General features: G+C 42.1%; 1 protein-coding gene, 1 long non-coding RNA gene and 4 other non-coding genes across 6 annotated transcripts; all 6 read left to right on the forward strand.

Annotated features, from left to right (window-relative positions):
- Window positions 1-579: 579 nt before the first annotated feature.
- On the forward strand, window positions 580-4,839 carry LOC131447958 (uncharacterized). Its single transcript, XR_009234107.1, has 9 exons — window positions 580-711; window positions 1,799-1,868; window positions 2,190-2,222; window positions 2,408-2,452; window positions 2,781-2,843; window positions 3,401-3,468; window positions 3,895-3,946; window positions 4,343-4,380; window positions 4,674-4,839. It is a non-coding gene; the product is annotated as an uncharacterized LOC131447958 (long non-coding RNA).
- LOC131448012 (small nucleolar RNA SNORA8) lies at window positions 2,518-2,657 on the forward strand. Its single transcript, XR_009234142.1, has one exon. It is a non-coding gene; the product is annotated as a small nucleolar RNA SNORA8 (small nucleolar RNA).
- LOC131448017 (small nucleolar RNA SNORA18) lies at window positions 2,876-3,009 on the forward strand. Its single transcript, XR_009234147.1, has one exon. It is a non-coding gene; the product is annotated as a small nucleolar RNA SNORA18 (small nucleolar RNA).
- LOC131448011 (small nucleolar RNA SNORA8) lies at window positions 3,512-3,649 on the forward strand. Its single transcript, XR_009234141.1, has one exon. It is a non-coding gene; the product is annotated as a small nucleolar RNA SNORA8 (small nucleolar RNA).
- Window positions 3,989-4,121, forward strand: LOC131448018 (small nucleolar RNA SNORA18). The gene has a single exon (XR_009234148.1). It is a non-coding gene; the product is annotated as a small nucleolar RNA SNORA18 (small nucleolar RNA).
- Window positions 4,840-7,816: 2,977 nt separating the features above from the next.
- On the forward strand, window positions 7,817-11,474 carry txnipa (thioredoxin interacting protein a). The gene is made up of 6 exons (XM_058619948.1): window positions 7,817-8,178; window positions 9,087-9,162; window positions 9,284-9,428; window positions 9,542-9,901; window positions 9,989-10,291; window positions 10,390-11,474. Exons 1-6 carry the CDS (start codon window positions 7,923-7,925, stop codon window positions 10,435-10,437), a joined length of 1,188 nt encoding a protein of 395 aa, XP_058475931.1. The 5' UTR covers window positions 7,817-7,922; the 3' UTR covers window positions 10,438-11,474.
- Window positions 11,475-25,319: the final 13,845 nt, after the last annotated feature.

Genomic DNA, 25,319 nt, shown 5'->3' on the forward strand with positions numbered 1-25,319 from the left:
TTTTATTCATGTAAATCATCACGGGACCATAGATCTGGAATGAGGCCAATTACTATCTTGTCTGCTGAATACTGTCTAATATCCATTAATGTCATGAAAATGATTGCAACCTGTAACCACAGTCACAGTGGACGAAAATGTGTCCTTAAACACAATATCCCTTGCAGAAAGCGTTCAAACTTTAAAATCTTTTGCTCAAAGCAGGGGTCTCAAAGTCAAATGACCTTGGGGCCACTCGGGATCTTGTCTGGTCAGGAGGGGGCGAGTGCAGTGGAAGAAACTTTTTGAGGGGAAAAAAACGACAGTTCAATCAGAGTGGATGAAATTAGCTTAAAATCATATCACAACGTTCCATAATTATATCACAACAATGGTTTTCGGTGTGATCTTTAATAGAATGTCAAAATAAAAGTGATTGTTTTGATATGGAAAAGTATATAATGATAAATGTATTTGTGATGCAAAATTAGTCAGTAAATAAAAAAAACAGACAGTAAGTTGAGGGCTGCATGAAATAGATTGGTGGCCCACCGTCCGCGAGTTTTAGGATTTTAGGATTTCCGAGCTGCCTTGAACGCATTAGCGGTTGCCACAAAGCAGCTTTGATTGGCGTAACGCAGCCTATAAATGGGTTAGCAACAGTTTCGGACAGTCTCTCTCTCGCCTGTCTTCCTTCCGATCATGGTGCGAGTCAGGGTGCCGCGGATAAGCGTAAGTAATACATTAATTCTCCATACCTTCAAAACATCCACTGAAGAGAACGCAGATTATTATCAAATGCGCATACAGTTGCGTGTGGTTTTATTTGACGTGGTCGTCACACGCAGGGCGGCACGTTGTGCGAGCTAGGTGCTAGCTGGCGTGCTACCTAGCAGACGTGGGATACGGGCCTCTTTAGTTTCCACGTTTCCTAACTCGGCAATATGTGTATTTGTCAACATAAAAAAACACTCCTTTACAGTAGCTTATGTGAAATATGCTTTAAATGTTAACAACACTGTACCTGAACGTTATACACCAGTAGTACCTTATTCGTTACTGTACTGTTTTACATATTCAGAATAGATTTGTGTAACATAAGTAACTACCTGACGGTGAATTTTAACGCCCTCCTTACAAAGTCTCTTACGGTACAAAGCCTGCGAACCAATGAATCAAGCAAATTTGTATGGATGTCGACATCCGGTTTTCAAAGTAAAACAGAGCGCTGCAACTCTTAAATGGGGGAGGGAAGGGAAATCCTCACAGCTTTAATTCAGAGACTTAATAACTGGACTTTGAACAACTGTGTGAAGAGAATTCTCCAAGTTCTGAACAAGACTGAAGAAGTTGTGATCTGTTGCTAGTATCATACTGGATTCCCATTTTTGTTAGTGGGAAGTTGTTTCCGTTTCAGCAATCGTAAAAAAATATACTAAATTAAAAGTAAAACAAGGTGAAACTGAGGATATTTATTTATTTTTAAGAAAGTCACTAACAATGTAAGTAGATGTTTATATTGCTAGTTGTGCATGTTAATAGATTAATCATTCTATACCAGTGTGTCCTACACCAGTGCCACAGTGTACAGATCAATCAGTGGGATCATCCTGTGCAGTGGGCTGGTCCCAGGACAACTGTGGCTATAGAAAGTCTGGTTTTGCTTTCACCTCTGCATTGTCGGTTGCTGAATGGTGACAATGAGACCTGGTACATTTACCTTCTGTTAGCCATTAAAATAAAGTTTGATTCAAGATGGAAATGTCTTTTTTCCTCTTCTTTTTTTTTTTTTTTTTTAAATTGATTCATTTATTTGCAGGTGGCCACAGTGATGCTAAGTGTGATGGAGTAATTTTCCAAGCATGTGTGGTTACACTCAGGAATGTGAGGTTAGTATCTGGTTGTTGTAATATGGCTGGTATTAAAGAATAAACATCAAATCTTAAAAGTAAAGATTAACATGTATCTTTGGTTGTTTAACCTTTAACCAATATCAATACTGTATTTGGCACAGTATGTGCTCTGGTCCTGTCAGGTGGGCTGTTGAGGGCTTACAGTGCCTAGAGCAATTATTCTCTTGCAACCCACTGCTGTTTTATCTACAGCAGTGTTACTTATGGGAATTTACAGCTTCTTCACTTTTTCAAGTGACATGCACTTGTATTTTTCACTAGCAGTGAATAAAACTCGTTTACCTTGTCATTCTTCAGGTGATGGGGCAGGACATGAGAGCCACGAGATGGGTAAGCTATATTACAGAGTGACTCTGCTGTTGGAAGTGTTTATGATGATTGGCAAAATATGTTCAACTGCTCTGATGTGTGAGTGACAACTGCCTTTCTGAACGACGCATGAGCTGCTTTTGACACTGAATATGTTGGTGCTGCAAACACACCCTCACCTCCATCCCTCCTCTTCCCCCCTGCAGGTGTCCTCACAGCTCTGGCCTCCTGCGTTGATGCAGCAACATGATGTAAGTGCAGAGGCCTCCTATAGTTGTGTACATATGACTCTGAAGGAAGTTTTTAAATGGGCAACAGCACTGTGTGGTATCTGCAGCCAGCTGCTCGGTGAGCTGGTTTGTTCATAAGCCAGTGCGAGACAAAATCAACAGCTGGCATCGTTGGTCTCCATGCCGTCTGTGTTTGGAGTCCTGGTATATTTGTTGAAACACATTCATGTTAGAAATTTATTTTTGTATTTAATGAAACTCCACGAGTATTGATTCACAGAAGTGCAGAGCTGAGTTTTTTTTATTCATCATGAAAGCTGACATTTAGACTGGGTTTTTGGTTCTCCAGGTGTGAGCTACAGCAGATGATGGCCTCGTGTGCCCAGACCTGAGCAGGGCTTGTGAAGCAAAGGTGAGTGGGGGGAGCACATTAGGTGGAAATGACGTGAGGTCTATCCCGACAGACCTTTAACTGTAGGGCCATGTCGTTGGAAATGCCTCACAGAGGGAATCTGTAGTTGTGCTTTACCCACGTGTCCACTGCTATGAGCATAGTGGGATATTACTGCAGGACATGTGATCAGCTGTACTTTAAATCCAGACAGCTTTCTGAATTTCAAAAAAGAGGACGCAGTTCAAACAAACTGTAAAAACTCATTGGAGCTTAAAATACATGGCCTAAAAAAACTCTTCAAAGTAATTACTACATGATCCAGCGGAGGGCGCTGAGTCATTTTGACCATCAGAAAATAATATGTACAATATATTGTATAAATGGAGGACAGAAGCAAGTTCAACTGTCCTGAGTGGACAGTTGAGACATTACATCTAAAATGTGTAGGGGTCTCATGTCCAAAAATATTGAATGTATAGATTAATTTTGCTATGTTTTATAAACTGCATTGACCTAACAATGTCAGTTTGTCCCATGCTTTGTTTTGATGTATGCTTGTGTGTAATTTGTTGCAGAGTCCAGGTTTGTCTCCCACAAACCCCTCGATGGCAGAAAAGAGGAGATGCACTTGCTTGTGACATCGGTAAGTGTCTTTTTTGAAGTGACTGCCTGTGATCAGGGTTAACAGCACTGTGTGGTATCTGCAGCCAGCTGCCCGGTGAGCTGGTTTGTTCATAAACCAGTGCGAGACAAAATCAACAGCTGGCATCGTTGGTCTCCATGCCGTCTGTGTTTGGAGTCCTGGTATATTTGTTGAAACATTTCTGTGTCAGTCTGTACATGGTGAATTGCCTGCACCAAACTGTTTCTTCCTTCAAAGGCATCCACCACAGCCTGCTTCTGTCTTTGTGTCAAATGGCAAATGGATAAACAATGACCCTTAGCACAGATTTTGCCAACTAGGGTTTTTATGGCGTTAAATGCAAGAAACCAGACCTGTCTTTGGTGTCGCTCTAAAATACTGTTCACGTCTTTGTACTGATGCTTACTCTCCTGTTTGATTCTCCAGGTGTGAGCCACAGCAGATGATGGTCTTCTGATCCCAGACCTGAGAAGCAAAGGTGAGTGAGAGTCAACAGTAGGTAGAAATGATTTGAGTGAAAGCTGAGGTCTATCCCGACGGACCTTTAACTGTAGGGTCATGTCGTTGGAAATGCCTCACAGAGGAAATCTGTAGTCGCTTTATCCACGTGTTCACCTGCTATGAGCATAGTGGGATATTACTGCAGGACATTTTTTTATTATTCAGCAGTTTGTATTGGTGTCGGTCTTTTTGAGAGGCCACAGACATTTATGGTGCCTGTTGTAACTGTTACTGAATGATGGATCAGCTTTTTAAAAGGACAGAATCATCCATATTAACCACTGTTAGAATCTAAATAGTACAATGTTTTGTTCCAACAGTTTAAAGTGACTATAAAAATGGGAGTTTGAATTTGACAGGTTGTTTGTTTCAGGTAACAATGGAGCCATGAGGGGGATCTTCCACTGTAAGGTGTGTATTTTTAACTTTTTGTGTGGTAGAGGTAAAAATGTTTGTCGTATTGGTCATATACCAAGGCTTTCAGGACTCACTGTTCCTGACATGCTGTGGAATTGACCAGAAATCAAAAACCATCCCAGTGGGCTTCTCAGCATCCTGCTGAGTAGTCCTGCTGGGAACATGTCCCCATCTCTGCTCTACTGCTAAATGTGATGGTTCCCTCCTAAATATAAACCATGTGTATCATGTTGGATCAAACATTGGATGTTATTGTTGTGTAACCTTTCACCTACTTCCATTTCCAGCACTAGCAGAGTGGAGCAGCTGTTGGGACGTGTCTACAGAGTTACTGTCACTCCACCCGAAATGGAAGCAACGTCTAAAATGACTTGATGCAGCAGCTGCATTACATCCAGTCTCATCCTGTGTTCAACTGAACTTAATATCAAATAAATATCATTGCTGTCCTCACTTTGACTCTGTCCTAATTAAGAACAAATATGTGAAGGCCTTGTTGGCAGTTCTGTACCATTTGGTAACTGGGTAGACCGGAGGTGGACTTGCAGAACTTTGGGGACTGAGCCTTTGCTGCAGCTGCCCCCTACCCCCTGGAAGTCCCTTCCACAACACATCAGGAACTCTGACTCGTTAAAGACCTTCATATCACTCAAGACCCACCTGTTCCAACTGGCATCCCCATTGCTTTAACAGTCTTAACTTGGTGTCCTGAAAAGTGCTAGAGGAACTTGATTTACTATTGATAGCTCTGGTTGTAGTTGAAAACCTGTGATACATGAAGACATTGCAGGCTCATGATCTGACTTGGCACGGAGTGAAATTGTTGACGTGATCCTTTGACTGTGGCTTTAATTCATATCCAGAGCTATGAGAGTAAGCCTTCTTCTGTCACTTCTGTGTGTACCTGAAGGGGCTCAGGTCACTAAATGAGAAAGTTTACTGTTTGTCTTAAAGGGCTTACATTATGAAAAATGTAGCCAGGAGAATCTATGTAGCCTGCAATTCAGAAGATGTTTACTTTTGCTGACCTGGCTCAAACAATTAGGTGATTTACATTTGTACACTTATTTCTGCCACATGAAAATAATGATTTGAAATAAAACTCAATGACAAGGCAATGCATACAATTGCACTAATTTAAAAATAAACAATGGAAACAAAAGTACTTAAACAGAAATTAATGGGGTTAGTTTACCCCCACAATTGTTTTGTTTTCCACGTCCTTCCCTGTTAAATGCATCCCATCTAAGTTGTAACTATCTTGTCCACTAGGGGGCAGTGTGTTTCCACTCACTGGCAGAATAAGCAACCTGTTGAGTTCAGGTCTCATGTTATGCCCTCATTTCTTTTTCTTCACATGCTTACTGTGTCTGCAAACATGCAAATAACCTTAAAGCTGAAGGCGACAAAACCTACCTCTCATTGTCATTTCTCCATATAAAGTGAAATGAGTTAAACTTGTGCACCCACTGCAGATCAAGTCACACCTGCAGCTCAATTACCTGTGAGACTGACTTAACTGTAGACACTTAATAGCACCTGCTTACCAAAGATTGCAGCAGCATTACACAATCACGGGTAAGAAGGAGTGAGTAATGACAACTCTGAACAAAACCTCCTTTCCTTCTTTTTTTCTCCCCCAAGATGGACAAGTATGGACAATCATGGGACACGGTTAAATTATGGGTTCTGAAACAAGGCACCGACAACAGCATTAGAAGTTGTTTGGCGAGTGAACCACAAACACTTCACAGTTTGTTATGATGGAAATTCCTCTGGCAGTACACTGGCATGATCTAACAAATAGGGGAAAGTTTGCAGAGGGGAGCTTGACCAGAATATTTTCCATCGTTGAGGCAACAACAGCGAACTGTGCCGTTCATGTGACTCTATGCAAATGTCAGAGGATGGTTTTGTATATACAGTAAATGTTTACTTTCAACATCAGCAGCCTGCCATATGGTTCTTATTGTTTTGTCAACAGCTGCTTTTCAAGGACAGGAGTGAATGGCGCCTCGTGAGCTCTGAAGTCAACATGGATGTAAAGATTTTCTTTAGGTGAATGATGGGGACAGGTGAAAGTTTGTGACCTTTGACCCATTTGATACTTTATGTGTTTTCGTATTTTATTTTGTCAGCACTTTTAATAAAACATTTAAAAACGTAACTTTTACTGTACAAGCTACTTTTTTTATTTCAACTTGAGGACATCTTTAGAACAGTACTTTTACTTGTACTTAAGTAAACTTATCAAAACTTATCAGTGGTACTTTTACTTGAATAGAATATTTCGGTAATCTTTCCACCACTGGTATTTACGTATTTAACTCAAGTCAATTTTACAACGTTCAAAGAACAAATAACGAATGTTTAGAGAACATTCCCTGAGGGTAGTAGGAGCATAACGTGAGACGTTCTCCTGTTAGGATTAGAAAACATTCTCTAAGGTTGTATGAAGGTTGTGACAAAGTAATGATATGAGGAACCTTTAGAGAGCGTTCTCTAAAGGTTGTGACAAAGTAATGTTACGGGAACCTTCAGATAACATTCTCTAAAGGTTGTATGAAGGTTGTGGTATAGAACCCAGGAATAGAAACAATCTGGGAACCTTTAGAGAATGTTCTCTAAAGGTTGTATGAAGGTTGTGACATAAAACCCAGGAATGGGAACAATCTGGGAACCTTTAGAGAACGTTCTCTAAAGGTTGTATGAAGGTTGTGACAAAGTAAAGTACTGGTAACAGCAAACAAATACTAACGTTAGGAAAACCTTCTGTGTCAACCTCAGGAGAACCTAAGGGAGGGGGAACCTTCAGGGAACGTTCCCGCAACCAAAAGGAAACGTTCCCAGAAGTTCTGGGTAGCAGTATACGTTTCCTCGAAAGGATACAGTCTGTACATTAAGTCCCGCCCTCTATTCTTCACAAGGAGGGAGAAAAGACTCCACAGAGACTCTTGTACAGGGGACACACGGGAGTATATATGAACCTCTGTTTAAACAACGCCAACGTCGTAATATTCTATGATGGTCTATCAATAGAACAGTAAAGCGCAGGGGTTTTCTGTGAAGCTGCGTAAACGTGTATATATATATGTGTGTGTGTGTGTTATAAGTAGGCCAAAGGAGTTTCACATTAGTCAGACCGGGTGTTCATGTCCACAACCCCTCCCTCTGTCTGTTTACTACTCATGTTCTCCTGTCCCTACTGTCTTCGTCCGCGCCTTCAACTTCCTGTGCATTTGCCCAGCACGTCCCGTAGTCTCGAGGACATGCGGTGTCCACGCGTCGACTCTCGCCGCTGATTGGTCGGGCCCGACACAAACAAAGGTTTTCAGCCAATGAGCGCCGTGTCCACGCGCTGAGCCACGCTGTTCATCCTGGCTGCTCGTGCCCAAGTAAGGCTCGTCATATAAAAACCAACGCTCCGCCTTTGTTTACAACTCAGTTCGGAGGAGAACGTCGTCAGTAACGGTACATTAACCACATTATCGTGAATTATTTCTCACACAAGTCTTCCACGTCTCTCAGCTGCAGTCATGGTGGCTATGGCGAAGAGGCTCAGAACCTTCAGAATCACTTTCCTGGACCCCAGTAAGACATTCTACTGCGGCGGGGAGCGAGTGTGTGGCCACATCGAAGTGGAAGTGAACGAAGTGACGCGCGTGTCCGCAGTGAAGGTCCAGGCTCGCGGCTGCGCTAAAGTGGACTACGCGAAAGGCAAACAGCGGTGCAAACAGGAGGCCGAGTACCTGCGCCACGAAGAGGTCCTGCGGCTGGACGATCAACCGACAGGTACGCACTTTCGAAGCCTTCACGGGAACTGGTTACGTTATCTGCGGTGTGGTTATCACTCTGCTGCGGGGAATGTCGCGTAAGAATGAGAAGAGTGCAAGTCTGCGACATCAGATCATCAAACCTGCCATTATTATCACTGCTGCACCTCAACACTAACTGCCACCTCTTTATCTTAATGTTTTCTTATACCTTTTATATGTAGTTTTCATTGTTTTTGTATTGTTAAGCACATTTATGCTTCATTTAGCCAGGGAGTGTCCCATTGAGACACACGATCTCTTCTTCCGGGTAGTGCTGGTCAAGATAGCAGCATAGATAGTTACAGAAACGAGACATTTTCAGATATTACATTACATTACATGTCATTTAGCAGACGCTTTTATCCAAAGCGACTCACAAGGGAATTGAGTACAACCTGCCATATATAAAACTCACATCAGAATCTAAACGTTTAAAAGGGAGGTAACTTAAAGAGAGATATAATGACGTAAAGTAAAGGATCCTTAATCCGAACCCCTTAGAAAGGTTCTGTAAAACAACATGTTTCTTTCATGAATGTGAAGCCAGTGTCATGTATCTGTGATATTGTCAGTAGAGGTGTATGTGATTATATTTGCATGTTTTGTGCCCAAGTCAGGTCATTGATACTTAGTCAGTATGCAACTTGATCCAGGGTAACCAAAATGAAACTCAGTCAGCAACATTTAAATGACTATCAACACTGTAAACTGTTCTACGCTGACTGCACTCACTTGTCTTGTAATCAGCTTTGTTTGAGCAAACTTTGTGGGGAACAGCTGCCAGTGTTAGCCAGCTACTCTAGAAACGGTAGTCAAGGTAACTTGAACTGGGAATCATGGTGTCACTGAGGATTAATGAAAGGACTTTGTTTTCCTTCTGTTCAGATTCCGATGGATCTGTGCTCTTGAGGCCTGGCAACAAATACGATTATGCCTTTGGAATTGATCTTCCGAGCAGTGGGTACGTGAAGCAGCAGCAGCAGCAGCATACTCTATTTCAGATAATATCATTAACGATAGATGCAGAGTTGATTCTTGAAGGACTGTGTGTGATTAAAGCCGTGTCTCACGTGTCCTCACAGGTTGGTGTCATCTTACAAAGGGAAGTTTGGGTATGTCCAGTATTTTGTGAAGGCCCTGTTAGAAAGAGCAGACCAGCCCTCACTGGAGTGTAAGAAGCCCTTTGAGGTGGAGGAGCCTCTGGATGTCAACACCCCAGACCTGCTGGTGAGTCCATCAACACAAAAACAACTTTCTATTTCTCTGCTTTGTTACACTAGTGCTCAGGTTATTTTGTGTCTACAAATGTCTAATGTTTCCACCTCCTTTTGTCGTCTTAGTCTCCCACAGGTGGCGCAAAGGAGAAGAAGGTCAACATCATGTTCATCCCCGATGGCCAGGTGTCGCTGAACGCGAAAATTGACCGCCGCGGCTTCTGTGAAGGCGAAGACATCTGCATCAACGCAAAGTTCGAGAACACCTGCTCCCGCATCGTGGTGCCCAAGGCCGCCATCATCGCCAAGCACATCTACCAGGCCAACGGCCGCACCAAGGTCTCCCGCCAGAAGCTGTCGGCTGTGCGCGGGAACCACATCATCTCTGGCATGTGTGATGCCTGGCAGGGAAAGACCATCCGGGTGCCTAAGATTAAACCATCAATGCTGAGCTGCAACATCATCCGTGTGGAGTATGCGCTGATGGTAAGCCTTTTGGTCCTGCACGCACTTGGAGATGTACGCTTAGAAATGAACATTAGTTGCTAAACATGTGACGTCATCTTCTTGCAGATTTATGTTCACATCCCTGGAAGCGAGAAGCTGATCCTGGAGCTGCCGCTGGTCATCGGGACGTCGGGTCTTGGCAGCCGCTGCAACAGCATTAGCAGCCAGGAGGGTTCGGTCAGTAACGCCTCTCAGAGCTGGGTGTCCCTCAGGTTGCCCTCAGACCCGCCGAGCTACACCGACATAACTCACGACTGCCGCCTGGAACAGCCCCTCACGCCACTGCTGGATGACTTTGACGGAGATGAGAGTCCGATCTTCATGAACTCGCCGTCCTTCACCTTCCCTCCGCCTCCGGTGTACACTGAGGTAGGTGTCTCAACCGAGTTTTTCAAGAAAGTGACTTTAAATTCTCTGCCAAGCTTCTAAGAAGTGACCTGACGTTGTTGTGTTTTTGTTCTGTCCAGACCGAGGAGGAGTACAACGGCGCTGGCCGCATGCTTCCAGTCTGCTGAAGCCTTTACAGGAAGTGTGAAACTTCTGGTCCCTATTCTCAGGGACTGTGTATTTTGAAGAGCGTTAAGCGTTTAGAGGAACAGAAAGTCCCCAAACTCAGAGATGTGTTGGCTGGAGAAGTAAAGTCAGGACCATAGAGTTGGACAGGAGGACGCTTGCCTGGTCTTTCAGGCTGTCTGCATCGCTACATCACACATGCTGATCTTCCGCTGCACCTCCTCCTCCTGATGGTCTTCAGGTCGCAGACGTGGAGGTGTATTCATTTCTGGATGGAGCTGTTCCTTCCAAGACACTCAGACTGATAGAGTCTTGCTGTTTGTTCACAGCCAAGTTTATAATTGTGAACGAGAAACTGGGGGCCAAGTGTTGTATGTGTCAGCCCCACGGCCTGCTGTGTCATCCTTGCTTCTTGGGGTTTGCTTTCTTATGATGATTTTTGTCATTCCAGCTAAGGTCTCCGTTTGTCGGGTTTCTTTGAGGAACCTTTGTTACAAATGTTGCCTTTTGAGATGTGAGGCGTGTTGAGGAAATGGACTCTCACGCTGCATCAAGATTACTCATGTACCAATATTTGAAAAAGAAAAGAATTGGTTTCTCCCATGTTTTTTTGCACTTTTTGTGATAGTTGCGTTCATTTTGAGATACTGCCTACATGAGATTATGTTTGTTTGGTTTGGACAATGTTTATCTTGTAGCGCGTTTGGTCATCTCACTGAACTTTTCATAGCTCAGTTTGGTGATCAGATGTAAGTTCTCGTAAAGTGCCAAACAGCATTTATACGCGGCACACGTGCGATCTGATGTCGCTCCTCACGTGAGGATAATCGTTGTATATTGTAAAGAAATCTGCAGTTGTCCCGGACAACATTTAACTGTGAGATCTCCTCCTCCTCGCTTGGTTTCACGTCTTCCGGTTTTTTTTTCAGGGCGCAAAGAAAAATCACTGTATGTTTGCAATGCATCCTTGATACTTCAAAGTATTTTTGTATGACACCCTATGGGTTAGTTTTATAATAAAGACATGTTGAAAACAAAACCAGAGTTTGTGCTCCTTCCTGTGTAGTTGTGGCTCTTTTTGTTCCCCTCTAGGACCAGGAAGAGACGGCAGAAGTAAGAGCTTGGGAAATAGAGCTGCCACTGTTAATGACTTACCACCTTGCAAGACTCGGGTTTGCCTCACAGCAAGACAATCACCGCTTCAACTGAGGTAGGCAGTGTGTTCTCCCTGTTCTCCCTGTGTGCGAGTCCTCCCTGGGTACGTGGACTTCCTCCTCCTCACAGCACAATAACATGACGGCTTGGGGATGAGCCTAATTGGTCCCTGTATTTCTGGCAGCGCACGGCCAAGTAAAGGGGAAGTTGGCTTGTAACCAAAGGGTCATCACCAGGTCATAAAAAGGGCTGGGGAATCCCCCGGAGCAAGGTACATGGGCTCTGCTCAGTGGCTGCATGCTCATGGGTTGAATGGCTTAATGCAGAGAAGGAATTTCCCGTGCGGGACTGACAAAGGATTCATTTATTTATTCATTCATTAGTGTGCTGACACTGCGACGGACTGGTGACCTTCCCGGGACAAACCCTGTACTTTTGCCCGACTTCGGCTGAGGACCAGCGGCTCCAGCATCGACCCCGGGCCATCAGAAGGAAAATGGATGAATGTGGAAAACTCTGCATTGACTAAGTTGGAAACCACTTTTGAAGGCTTTCTTGTCTGCTGACAACAAGCTGTGAAAACGTCACAAACCCAAGATCATCCGATGGAAGTTTCAGGGCGGGATTGCACTTGTTTGCTGCGTGACCAGGGGAAATCACTGGAGTTCTAAAGGAGGAGCCTGGCGGGGGGGAAGTTTCACCTGGATTGTTGCCACATTCCCGTGATACAAATGGAAACGAGAGGACGTGAAGTGATCGTTGTGTACCAGTCTGTGGTAACGGTGGTGCAGCAGCAGCAGCAGCAGCAGCAGCAGCCGTGTACAGTTGACAACACTGAGTCAGTGAAGCCCACTTGCTGTTTCTGAAGCTCGCAGTGACCAGCTGAAGGCTCGAGGGTTCCATTCTATATCCATTCACATTTTTATAAATAAATATAAATATGGGAAGAATATACTTTTTGAAATCGGCTAAAAGTAAGAGGAAGATATGTGGGAATAATATTTCACAGAAAAGGCATCTGGTTTTGGCCTCACACTGACAACACTCTGACTCTTCTTTGAAAGCAGATGTGTTGTTTCTGGGTTTATCAGCAGCTATGTAAACGTCGCTGAGACAGTTGTTTTGTTTACTTCTACCTCAGCCTTTAGAGATGCCAGGAATGTCTGTCTTCTCAGGGGAAAGCATTGTCTCTGTCCGTGCTTATTCTGCCTCGGGAAAACAAACTCTCACCTGACACCAGCGTCTGCGTTACAGCTATAATCATTTCTACCTAACGTCAGATATGTAGACACATTGCTGATTAAACATGTTTCTTAGTATAGCAGGTGTTTAGATCTTGTGTTGATGCGTTCCCACACAGGAACACAGGAACCGGAATCTGAAATGTTGACGTTTACATTTCAAACTTTTTCCATAACTTTACCTTCAAAACAGTATTCATTTATTTAATATTTGTTCTCACTTTGCTAGTTTCAAAACATAAAATGAGTTAAAACTTAGTTTAAAGGATGTCTGAACGCAAACAGGAAGAGTTTTATTCATCATAAACAGTGTTTTAGACAACAACTAGAAATTGTAAGTCAAGTTTATTTAAACTGTTTGTATCGTTTAGTTTTCACTTTAAAACAACGTGTGAGGCGTGAAACACAGAGACAAAGACTGCCATGTGACCAGGGTGGACCTGGGTTGACTTGTTTGTTATGCCCGTGTCATGTGACATGAACATCGGCCACAGTGTAGCCGTCCATGTCACTTGCGTACAGTCTTCCTGCATGTTGAAGTATATACGACAGCACAGTGACTTCTCTCAGCAGCAGCCGGCTGCAGATAAGGAGACTGTTTATCTGTGAATCTCATAAGGACAGAGGCTCCGCCTCCTCCTCCTCCTCCTCTGCTGGAGGCTGCAGCGACAACACTGTGGCGTGGACGTGGCTTGCTTTGTACCTGAATGAAAACTTTGGTTTATTTAAAAGGAAGAAACTTGTTTCTAACAGAGCGTATTTGACTGTAATCATCAACCTTTTTTAATGAAAATAGAAAAGACCGTGAAGAGTGGAACGCAGTCAATTTAGCTTTAAGTGACTCTGAAAGAGTTAGAATTAGAACTGTGTTAAATTGAACTATTTTAGTGTTGCTTTAAAAACTAGAAGAGGAAAATTCACATAATAGAATAAAAAAGGTTGTTATTGTTATAGTGACTCTATAGCTCAACAATAGTGACACCAAGTTAAAGGTATTATATATATTTTTTAAATGATATAACAATATAAAAACAGGACTAAACAAGTAAAACAATTCAAAAACAAACAGACACATGAACATGTACAGTGGCGGTGGAAGCTCTGTTCTACATGATAATTGTTTTAATTCGCCTTAATTGTCCATAAATGTATTAAATTATCAGTGTTCCTGAACAACAGAGATGTAAAGTAACAAATCACATTTACTCGCGTTGCTGTAATTGAGTAGGTTTTTTGTGGACTTGTACTTTTTATTTTAGTAATTTTTTTAATTTGTAATTTTACTCAAGTTCTGTACTTCACTATATTTTAAATCACAAAAAACAAGAAAACTTTGGCAGCGAATGATGAGGACAGGACTAATTAAAGTCCCTGAGTGAGTCAGATAGTCGTGACCTTTGACCCACTTTGACTGACACATTATGTGTTCACATATTTTATTTTGTCAGTACTTTAATATGTAAAAGTAAAGTTTGCCTTTAATTAAAAACAATGAGATTTGTGTCCCCAGCCTTGTTAAAAAAGTAACTTAGTAACTTTTACTCTGAGTACATTTTTAGACGAGTACTTCAGTTAAATGTTATCAAAAATACCACTATTTAACTGAAGTACTCGTCTAAAAAACTTTTACTTGAGTAGAATATTTCAATAACTCATTCCACCGCTGATGATAGTATTATTATTTTCTACTGTCTCTCTTCTTTGTTGACATGTTAGCCACTGGAATAAACACGCACTATTTTTAACTGTAGTAGGTTTTCACTACAGTGTATTGTGAGATAAACGATCATGACAGGTGGTGGAGGATTGTAGTCATCTAATACTTTCCAAGTGTGGCTGCATGGTGTGTGAGTGCCACAGTGGGAGTGGGCAGGTGCCACAGGCGCGCTGACCAATCGGTGTGGGTGTTAGCGGCATGGAGGAGGAAAATATAGCGCACATGTTCTGTGTCCATGTGTGTTCCAAGAAAGACCAACATGGAAGAGAAACTGATCCTTCTGTCCGTTTCCGTCTGCGGCATTCCATCATTCATTTGTCACGAGTGCACAGTGTTAACAATAGCTTTGTTTACATGGACACAAGTCATCGGAATAAACATACGTCATCTGTTTGGTGTCTGATCCATGTAAATGTGATGTGTTGTTAGGGTGACAGGCGGGGGTCACATCCTGGACAGGTCGTCGGTCCATCGCAGGAACATCCACTCTGTCACCAGTCCACACAGTCAATTTAGAGTGTCCAATTGACCTAATCCCCAAATCTGCAGAAACTGGAGAACCAAGAGAAAACCCTCGCACACAAGGGAACCCGGGTTTTCTTGCTGCAAAGGCAAGAGTGCTAACCACTACACCACCCGTGTGGCCCAGAAAATGTAATTATAGTGAGCAGCGAGGGGACGAGCAGACACACGGAACATCTTCTTCTTCAACTTGTACTTCCAGAGAATTAAACACTGCACATGTCATAATAATAATAATAATAATAATATCCAGAAGGACAATATGGACAAAATCATCAGGATTGTCTGCATCCATCCTTTCCTGTGACCTTGAATGACTACAGTTGTATTTATCGTATGTGATGGAAACCTGCCTTTCTAGATAAAAAGATAATTTCAAAAAAATAAAAAAATAATAATAATTATCAGAAAATTTCATTTTGCGTCCATGTAAACGATGGAAATCTTTTCACAATGACGAAATGTTGCTCATGTTTTACATGAGCAACAAGCTAATGTCAAAAAGTCCAGTACAGAACCTCTGTCGCCCCCTGTGGACTTCGGAGTAATTACCAAAAACACTGCGGTCTCTATGACCCAACCTTCTCTTTCTCTCTCTTTCATCTGCTTCACAATAAATAAATTGCACTTCTGTGAGTTATGTGTGGAGTCATTTTGGGGAGTGTCACTCTCTGACACAAAAACAAAAGCAGTGCTTTACTGTGAAAGAGACTGTTCTCATTCACGTTGCATGACCACATATCAGATCTCAGACCTGGTACTGAAGTGACACAAAGATGAGTGGAACATTTGGACGAATGGATTTATTGGAGTTCTGAGTGAAATCAACAAAAATGAAAAAATAACTGACATTCTGATTTCCCCTGACATCTGCTGTCTCCTGCACCTGTAAGGACTAAAAGACTTAATGCGGGGGTCTCAAACTCAGACGCCCTGGGGGCCACTTGAGCTTCAAGTCTGGTCAGGACTGGATAAAGTCCAACTGTGTGGGGGGAAAAACAACAGTTCAATATTCCATCAAACTCCAGCAATAATGACATTTGAGATGATATTTGACATCATTTCAAAATAAAAGTGTTTGTCTGGATATGTGAGGATATATCATTCACAATAAAAGAAACGTGTTTATGGAGCTCTTTCTGTTTAATAGCAACCCGAATTGACTGCTTTGCTATTCTCGGTGCACCGTGTACTGTAATATGACTCCTTGTCATTGCACTTTTTTATGTTTTTATAAAGTTTTATGTGTTTATGTGTGGAAACCTTGGCTGCACCACAAATTTCCCCATGGGGACAATAAAGTAAAGCTGAAGTAATGTGTGTCTTTTCAGTCTGGTAATGTGAATGTAACCTTTAAGGGACCTCAGGCAAGATCTGCCAAATCCTTTAATGACCAAGTGACAAGAAAAAAACACCTTTGTGTACTTTTGCGAGATACAAATGTTTTGTCCCTTCTGGGGCTCTGTAGTTTGTATGTCACACTCACTATGTTTACATGCACATGTAGATTAGTCGTGCTCGACTAAGACAGGCAATCTGAGAAGAAAATCGTTTTATTGGCCGTGTACGTCTGACTCCGCCTCCGTAGGTGGCGCTGTGTCTCTCTCTATAAGCTAGTTTCAGTTGTCAGAAGAAAGATGCCCCCTAAGGTTTTACTCGTCTCCTTCTACCTCCGGGTCAAAGACCGGGGGGGGACATTTTGGTGCAAGCGTAGAACACCAAGTCCGACTCCAGTCCAACTAAGCATAGACATGCAGGAGTAATTGGACTATGAGTCGCATTATTCATAGTCCGACTAAGACGAGCCCGTTTTTAGACAGACTAAAGTTTTTACATGACATTCAGAAAACCGAATTATTGTCTTAGTCCAACTAAAATTGGACTTTTAACATGTGACGTGAAAACCTTTTGTCACAAAAGTTGTGACGCCAATTCCATACTGAAGTGACACAAAGCCGACTGGAAAATTGGACTTATGGGCACATCTAAGAGTTCTGAGTAAAATCAACAAAAATAAAAATAACGCAGGTCTTGAAGACTAATACTGCATTCTGGATTCCTTTGACCACTTAAAGACTTAATGCCTCAAACTAGCTCGTTTTTAGTCAGACTAAGGTTTTTACATGATATTCAGAAAACCGAATTATTGTCTTAGTCTGACTTAAATTGAACTTTTGATATTTATGATGTCGCGCCAATTAATTTTCTGCGATGGCGACAAAACGGCTCATTTACTTCCCAACACCTTTAGCAAAAGTGAGTTTTGAGCGGCCCTTTGAGTCACATGTGGCCCCCTGAATCAATTTCACCCCCCCATTTGTGCTGAACAAATGAGTTATTTTGCATCATAAATACATTTATATTGTGAACTATATCAAAACAAAACACTTTAATTTGGAAATTATGTGAAATATCATCATAATTATAAATATTTTCCCCCTACTGAGCAAACGAGACACTCACTCAGTGGCCCTCAGGTCATGTGACTATGAGACCTCTGGTCTACAGCATTGAATCAGAAACTCCCCCATTTCCCCCATGGCTTAACAGAAAGTGAAACTATGACACAGACAGATGTCTGTCCAAACTTTTGTCAAATTACTGACGCTTCACAAGTCAGTGATATTCTGGTGTCATTTGTAATAATCCGACAGGGAAACACCCCTGACTCATCGTGTTGACTTGATCAACTACAGTTTCTTTGACTCAACAAGACACGACACGACGTGTTCAGCCACATCATTCCTATTGTGTCATGATAGCAGCACGCTGCGTGCCTCGCTCTGTCCTCGGGCACATGTTCTGTGATTGGCCGAGCTCTGCCTTGCTCCTCGCTCCTCGTTGGCTGGGGCGGTTGTCCACGAGGGCAGGCGTGTTCACGAGCTGCGTGTTCCCTGACTGAACTTGAACGCACACGCAGCCAGCACATGCACTGTATTGGCACGGTTTTAGCGTGGATCTGTTTATGCAGCAGTGAGACTGTGTGTGAGTCATCGGCAGGAACTTGGCAAGGACAGTGAGGTTATTAACGATGATATGATTGGGTTGTTATTGATAAAAGACAAAGGAATTATTTCAAGGAAATAAAACAAAGACGAGGAAGCTTCGAATAAGAACCCAGGGAGGGGATTAGAGAGAAAATCACTTTAGATTATAAGATATTCAGCTGCAACATACTAAATGTTGTTAAAACGTGTCTTTAAAAGACGTTATGAACAACTCAGAGTGTTTGTGAACGTGCTTCATTTGTATTACATGTCATCTCAAAGTGTAGAAACAAGCAACGTGACTCCCTTTGTGTTACATCTACATTAAATCTAATTCATTTAAACATCAAATATTAAAAGCTTGAGTATTGACATGAATCAGCAAACCCACCCACAATCCCAGCCCACTTGCCTCTGTGGAGACACAGACACACTCGCTGGTGCCTTTATCACCTCTGACCTCTGATTATCCTCAGCTGTGTGAGAACAACACAGGTGCAGCCAATAGGAGCAAATTAGAGACATGTGATACCTTAGTTATTTATTATTCCAAACATCTCTATCGTGTTTAACTGTATATTTACTGCAGTTTTTATTAGTTACTGGCCTTTAGAGCCAAAGTTGTGAGATTAAAATCCAGTTTAAAAAAAAAAAAAACATCAATCATTTCCATCATGCTTTGTCTTAAACTGGGTTTATCTTGGTCTGGATTACAGTGATTTACTCCAGGAAGGTGGGGGCTCAACACGAAGCACAAAGACTAAAGCCTGTCCCACACTAGAGGAGTTTAAAATCTGACTTGATCTTAAAAAAAAAAAAACATGGGAGAACCACAGACACAACAAACTTTGTAACCCATTTTTCAATGTTTTAATCCAGACTAGATGATGAAGTCCAAACTATGTCAGGGAGGAGATTCAAGGGATTTGGGATCTCACAGAATCTCGCGTGATTTAACGGGACTTCAGTATGTACACAGACTTGAAGGCGGACTGTCGGTTAATAGCCGTTGTGTGTGTGTGTGTGTGTGCGATGTTTTGTGCTGAGAAACACAAAATAAACCGTTTATGGATGAAGTCACGGCTGAGAAGACAAAATCTACTTGTTCTTTAAGTTACTGTTCTGACCAAAAAGTACACAACATCTGTCTATTTCTGCTCTCGCCCTCAATCGCTGTTCAGTCATAAAAATATCAAACATGTTTAGTAATACTTAATAGAAGACTCTGATGCGTCCGATGACGTTGTAATCACGTCTGTTAATCCCTCATACTACAGAAAAATTTGGCCAGATAATATTTGTAAATCAGCCTAAAATCAGGAGAAACCCACGATTGTCGGGAGAACCAGATCTGGACTGAAATTTGGCCAATTATCGTCTAGTGTGGGACAGGATTATAATAAGGAGAATAATTCAACAGAATAAGCAGATGCTGACATATTCTGATTTAAGGCCCTGGTAGAGCTCGCTCGGATGTGCATGGGCAGCGTGTGCGCGAACTCCCACCTCACCAGTAGGTGGAGTAGCAGAAAAAAGTAAGTGAGCGAGTGAGCTGTAGCATGGTTCTCTTCTTCTTTGGTAGGAATGCGTCCTATCCCCTACGTCCGTCAGACTTGTACCGCCACCCGATGGTGAAGTGGGATACTCCAAGGATAGGATAAAGGATTTCCAACACTCCGCTACATTCACTTATTTCTATAACATGAAGTCATTTACATTCATTTCCATGATGTGTGTTTTGTGCTACTCTCACAGTAACACAGTCACAGGAAGATGACCTCATTCCCACTTCCCACTTCTGACTTCCGCTGTAAATGGAACACACCAATTGTCATGGTACGAGTTAAAAGACATTTACATTTACAGGCTGTGAGACAGTAAAGTTACACTTGTGCTTACTTTGACAACAACAACAACAAAAAATCCCCACACTTATCAAACTGCAACAGAAGGACTTCAAGTTAAATCAGGAAGAGGATGAGTCAGAGCAATCTTCTCATCATCATCATCATCATCATCGTCATCGTCTTTTGTAAGTAAGTAAGATTTTCGTAATTGCTGCTCAAGACGTTGACGTCATGTCTAAGCACCAAAAAGACTCTATACAAAGACTAATTTTCTCTTATTACCCTGTAATAAATTCATCTTTCCTGATTTATTATTTAACAAAGGTTGTGTGTCCAAGCTGAAACTTTGTGATGACTCACCGTGACTCATCCTGATGTTGTCTACATGTAACAGGTTTAATTTGTGTTAGTGTGACGACCTGAAATGTCCTTTCACATTGTCATCGTTATCGATATTCCAGACTTTTGATCACTGGTTATTGTGTCTCACTGAACACGTCCTGATTTTTCCCTACAGCCCCGGGGACAATAAAGTTTGACTCATTAATGAGTTACCTGTGATGCATAGTTTCAGGTGTAGGTGTTGAGGTGTGGCACTGATAAGAACTACCATTCATTTTTGTTCTTGAACATCCACTGAACTGACTTGTTTTTACTTCACAACAGAAAGTGCCCTGTAACTTCACCGCACATCGACTGATCGGCTCGAAACTTCACAGGTGAGATTAGAAACCCATCCAGAAAACATCAACACATGAAAACTGAGTCAAGGGCATATATAGCACCACCTGCTGGCAGGACAGTGGCTGCAGGGGCCCACACAATGCTACTTCCAGCTTTAATTCTTATGTTTAATTACTTACATACTTATAGTAGTATACAATCATTTATATAATTTTCTGCAATTTTTTTTTTTTTCAGTTTTAAGTTCAGTAAACTACATAAATGCCTCCATCAGAACAGTGGTCTGATGAATGAAAATGATTTATAATATGTGTTTTAAGTGTTATTTCTTACTACAGCCCTGACTATGATGTGGTAAACATATCCTGTTCCATTTGCTCTTCTCTTCTGTCTCTTCTCTCACATGGTCGTTCTTTCTCTCATGTGAGACCAGTTTCACCACTTCTCTTTCTCTCTGTTGCTTCATCCATTCAGAAAAAGGCACTCACAGAGGACCTATTATTGAGCGGAGTCTGCTGCCACGCGCTCTCTGATTGGCTGAGGCCCCCGGGGCATGTGTGGAGCATGCGGGCGGAGCATGGCACTGGGTCTCGGGTGAATCTGAGATGTCATCAGATTTCTACTCACAGTTTCCTTTTGATATTTCATTGGGATTATTTCCACCTCTTTATTCAGCGTCTGTGACATTAACTCAGTGGCTGCTGTCACAGATATATGAGCACATCGCTGCCATCCTGGCTCATCACAGTACACTACAGGATCCATTTTAAGTTATTATTGTTTGACTCCAGCTTTACGCTCCTTCACAGTCCCTAAAGTTATCAAGATGAGCTGCTCTTGGTCGTCCCTAAAACAGGTCTGAAGCTCAGGAGAGATCGGGGTCTTCATGGGACACACATTTTTTTTATCTTGTTGCAAATTTGCCAATACAAATCAATTTTCTCTGACCACAACAAGCTCGCTTTCCTTTAATTCCACCAGCTAAGCTCAGGTCTTCAAGAGCTTCTTTCCTGATTGAATGAGCCAGAAAGTTTAATCACCTTTGCTCTATTGGATTTTCTCTCTTCAACTTCATACCTCAGTCATGAAGGTGGTTGTGTGAGTTTTTTGAGAACCAGTCTGCACATGTGCACCTGCAGAACATCATTCTTCTGTGATCAACAAGGCATTTATCAAACACAGATCTCAACATACTTTGTCTTTTATGGGCTTCTGCCCCTAGCATTTGTACTCGGGCCCTATTTCACATACACACACACACACACACACACACACAGGTAGAAGATGCAAACTTTGCACAGACACAGTCATTGCTCTCGTGTCTGCATGGGCTGGAAAAAAAGGGAAGAAATTAGATCCTCGGTGCAGAAAAAAAGCACCCAAACTTTTCCACTGACACACACACACACACAGACACACACGTACGCACACACAGACACACACATTGAGTCTGAGATATGAGGACATGAGGAGGCTTTGAAGGTAAGGAGAGCCTGAGCACGTGCACATCCTGTATGTGCTGTACGTGTGTGTGTGTGTGTGTGTGTGTGGGTGTGTGGGTGGGTGTGACTGAGGCTTTGTGGAATGCATATATTTGTGCACATTCAGCTGAAAAAAAAGTGCAAAAACAAGTTTCCTCTGGAGGAGAGTGTGACATTAACTTCACCTCCTCCATCCAACGTCCTCTTTTTATAACCGCGCACATGCACACTTCTTATTTCTACACTCTACACGACAAATGTGAAAATCCGTCCACTCTCAGAGGGATTTCATGCGTCAGCAGGTTTTTGCTTCCTTGAAAGAGGGAGTGACTGCACTGATATGGAACCAGGCCATTTATTTTTTTACTGAACGTGGACATTTTTAATTTTTTTATAGTTCCTTATGGCACCATATATTATCTGAAGGCACTTTACTTAGATCTCATTGATTAACAGTTTAATCAATGAGCAAACACTGAGAGAGAGAGAGCGAGAGAGAGAGAGAGAGAGAGAGAGGGGAAAAACCAGAAGAACAGGAAGAAAACGCAAACAGAACCAGACTATGAGTGGGGTTGTTGTTGACCCGTTACTGCTGCTTTTGCTGCTGTTACTGTTACTGCTGCTGCTGTTGCTGTTGCTGCTGCTGATGTTACTGTTACTGTTACTGCTGCTGCTGCAGGAAAGGGAGGACAGACTCATGTGATAAAATCATGTGACCACATTAAACGATAAGTGGCCACCACTGTCCTGAGTCACCCTCGTCATGTGATGCTGAAGCTGCAAGTGTTTTACAAAAAAGCATGTTCATTTTCTATCCTCCCACATGTGGGGGTTGCTGGTGCCAATCCCAGCTGACACAGGGTGAAAAGCAGGGTAACTTTAATGTGAACCTTTTTTCCACATTTCCACAAATATATAAGTTAATATGTTCATTTATACAAGTATTAAATGTATCATATATAATGTTACATGGTCAGTGACTGGAAGTACCAAAATAGTAGCAAATAAAAATATAGAAGTAACAAATATTGGTGTAAATGACAACCATTCACTCTCTCACTCTCACACATACGTTCACTTCAGAGCGTCCAATTTGCCCAATCCCCCTTAAATCTGCATGTTTTTCTGCATGTGGGAGGAAACCGGTCGATAATAACAACGTCACAAAGTGTTTTCTGAAAGAATGAAGCGAAGCAAAGAAACAGCACAAACATGAAACAGTAAAACTCGGAGCAACTAAAGCAGCAGGACGTCAGAGTAAAACAATAAAACCAGGCGTGATGTATTTACTGTTTGTATTTATAGCGCCCTTCATACCATAAGAAATGTCCTTTTGCTTTTGACTCTTGCACCATCGACACCTCGCCCATGATGTCACTAAACAACGTTCACCGCAGTTACTGCAGATCACAACTCTGCTTTGTTTCCTGTTTTTTTGTTTTTTTGTGTCCAGCTGTTACATGTCAAATGAGTTTCCTGTGCATACCTGCACCTGCCGTCAAAAACAAACATTTTTATCAAGGTAACAAGAAGAAAAATGACAAATTGACACTTTTTTTTATGTTGCTGAGACAAGTTTTGTTTATCTACTTAGTGTGGACACCAAAATTCAAAATGGCCGACTTCCTGTTGGGTTGAGGCCATGGTCCCAAGTGACTTTTTTGTTCGTTTTGGTCTGTGACAAGTTCTTAATTTTGGCTTGCTCCATCCATGTTCAGCCTTAATAGGGATGCTATAGAGCCCTGGTGTAATTCACATTTTCACCTTAAAAATAAATGAGTGCAAAGTCTCAGATATTATATATACAGAAAGTCTCAGATATTATACAATAATAATTCTTTTTAATTTCATTTTCGTAGGGTGCAAATCGCCAAAATGGAACGCCAAAATTAAAAATGGTGATTAAAAACTGCTGTTGTATACACACAAACGCTCCCTCTGTCAGGCCTCACAGAGTCTCTCACTCTCACCATGGACCTCTACAAGGTTTATATTTGTGCCGAGAATGTGGGTCCCAGTCAGGTTTGTCCGTGGTTTCCATGGTGCCCACTCAGTACCCAGGTAAGCCCAGTGAGTGGGCAGAGACGGGGGTCGCCGCGGAAAACACTTTTGACCCACATAGACAGCCCAAATATAACCTTTAAGCCCCCCCCCTCTCATACACACACACACGGGGACATGCTGGCTGACAGAGCAACAACACAAATCACCACAAACATAAACATAACTCTGCCTGGACTCTGTTGTTTTTGTATGTCGTGTTTTTTTCTCCATTATCTCGTGGTGAAACAACTCAGTGTCCTCGCTCTCTTTACAGTCAGTCAACCTCTCTCTCTCTCTCTCTCTCGCTCTCTGTGCAGCTGGTTAGATTACATGACAGCACCGAGCGAACAAGTATGTAAAACCCTGAGTGACAGAGAAGCAGCGGCCAGGTTATGTTTAGTCAGAGCAGTGTTTTCCCCCGTCTTCGAGGCTGCAGGTTATATAATCTGTGATGAGGACATACAGGTGTCACATTAAAGGAGGACGGCAGGGAGGGGACAGCAGCTGTCCAGCACTGAAACATAAATGAGAGACTTTTGGTTTCTCTGTGAATAACAGGTGTCGTTTTTCTTTCTCTTTTAGCATGGAACACACCACCCTGACAGGAGCAGCGAGGTTGCCAGATTGGGTTCTAATGAGCCAGGACAGACCTTTATTATGAGACTGGTCTGTCAACATTGAGTCGTCGTCCTCCTCTGGGCTTACTGGAAAAAAGAAAAACCCTTGTTCTACAAACTCATCAACAACTAACAATTAAGAATTCCTTTCCTTGTAGGGCAAGACAAGCGAGTCTGGTTTACACAACGCTTTTCATACTTGGAGGTGGACAGAAAGGTGCTGCACAGAGAGAGAGAGACATAAAGACAGAGACAACAATTTATTTAAAAGAGCACGTCAGAAACTGATAGATAGAGAAATAAAAGACGTCAAAAACTAATCTGTTTTTATTGGACTTTGACACTAGTTTGTGTTTGGCTGTTACTTTGACCCATGTTTTATGTCTCTAGTTGTTTTAAGGTTGATATTTAATTGCCTCATGTGAGCTTTTTGTGTCTTTTATTTATTATTCTCTACAGCACTACAGCAGATTCAAAACCACCTATTAAAAAATCTAACTAACCCTTAACAGTTCCTAATTCCAGACTAATTTCTCCATGAACCAATTTGTAATAATAATTATAATCAAATTCTCCTTGAAATGTATTTT

This window comes from Solea solea, chromosome 20, assembly GCF_958295425.1.
Source record: "Solea solea chromosome 20, fSolSol10.1, whole genome shotgun sequence".
NCBI classification, from domain to species: Eukaryota; Metazoa; Chordata; class Actinopteri; order Pleuronectiformes; family Soleidae; genus Solea; species Solea solea.

What these genes read in the sequence shown, in the direction of transcription:
- txnipa (XM_058619948.1), top strand. Translation starts at nt 7,923, where the DNA reads ATGGTGGCTATGGCGAAGAGGCTCAGAACCTTCAGAATCACTTTCCTG. An exon ending in TCAACACCCCAGACCTGCTG is followed by an intron (nt 9,429 to 9,541) that starts GTGAGTCCATCA and finishes TTGTCGTCTTAG; the next exon opens with TCTCCCACAGGTGGCGCAAA. An exon ending in GTGTGGAGTATGCGCTGATG is followed by an intron (nt 9,902 to 9,988) that starts GTAAGCCTTTTG and finishes ATCTTCTTGCAG; the next exon opens with ATTTATGTTCACATCCCTGG.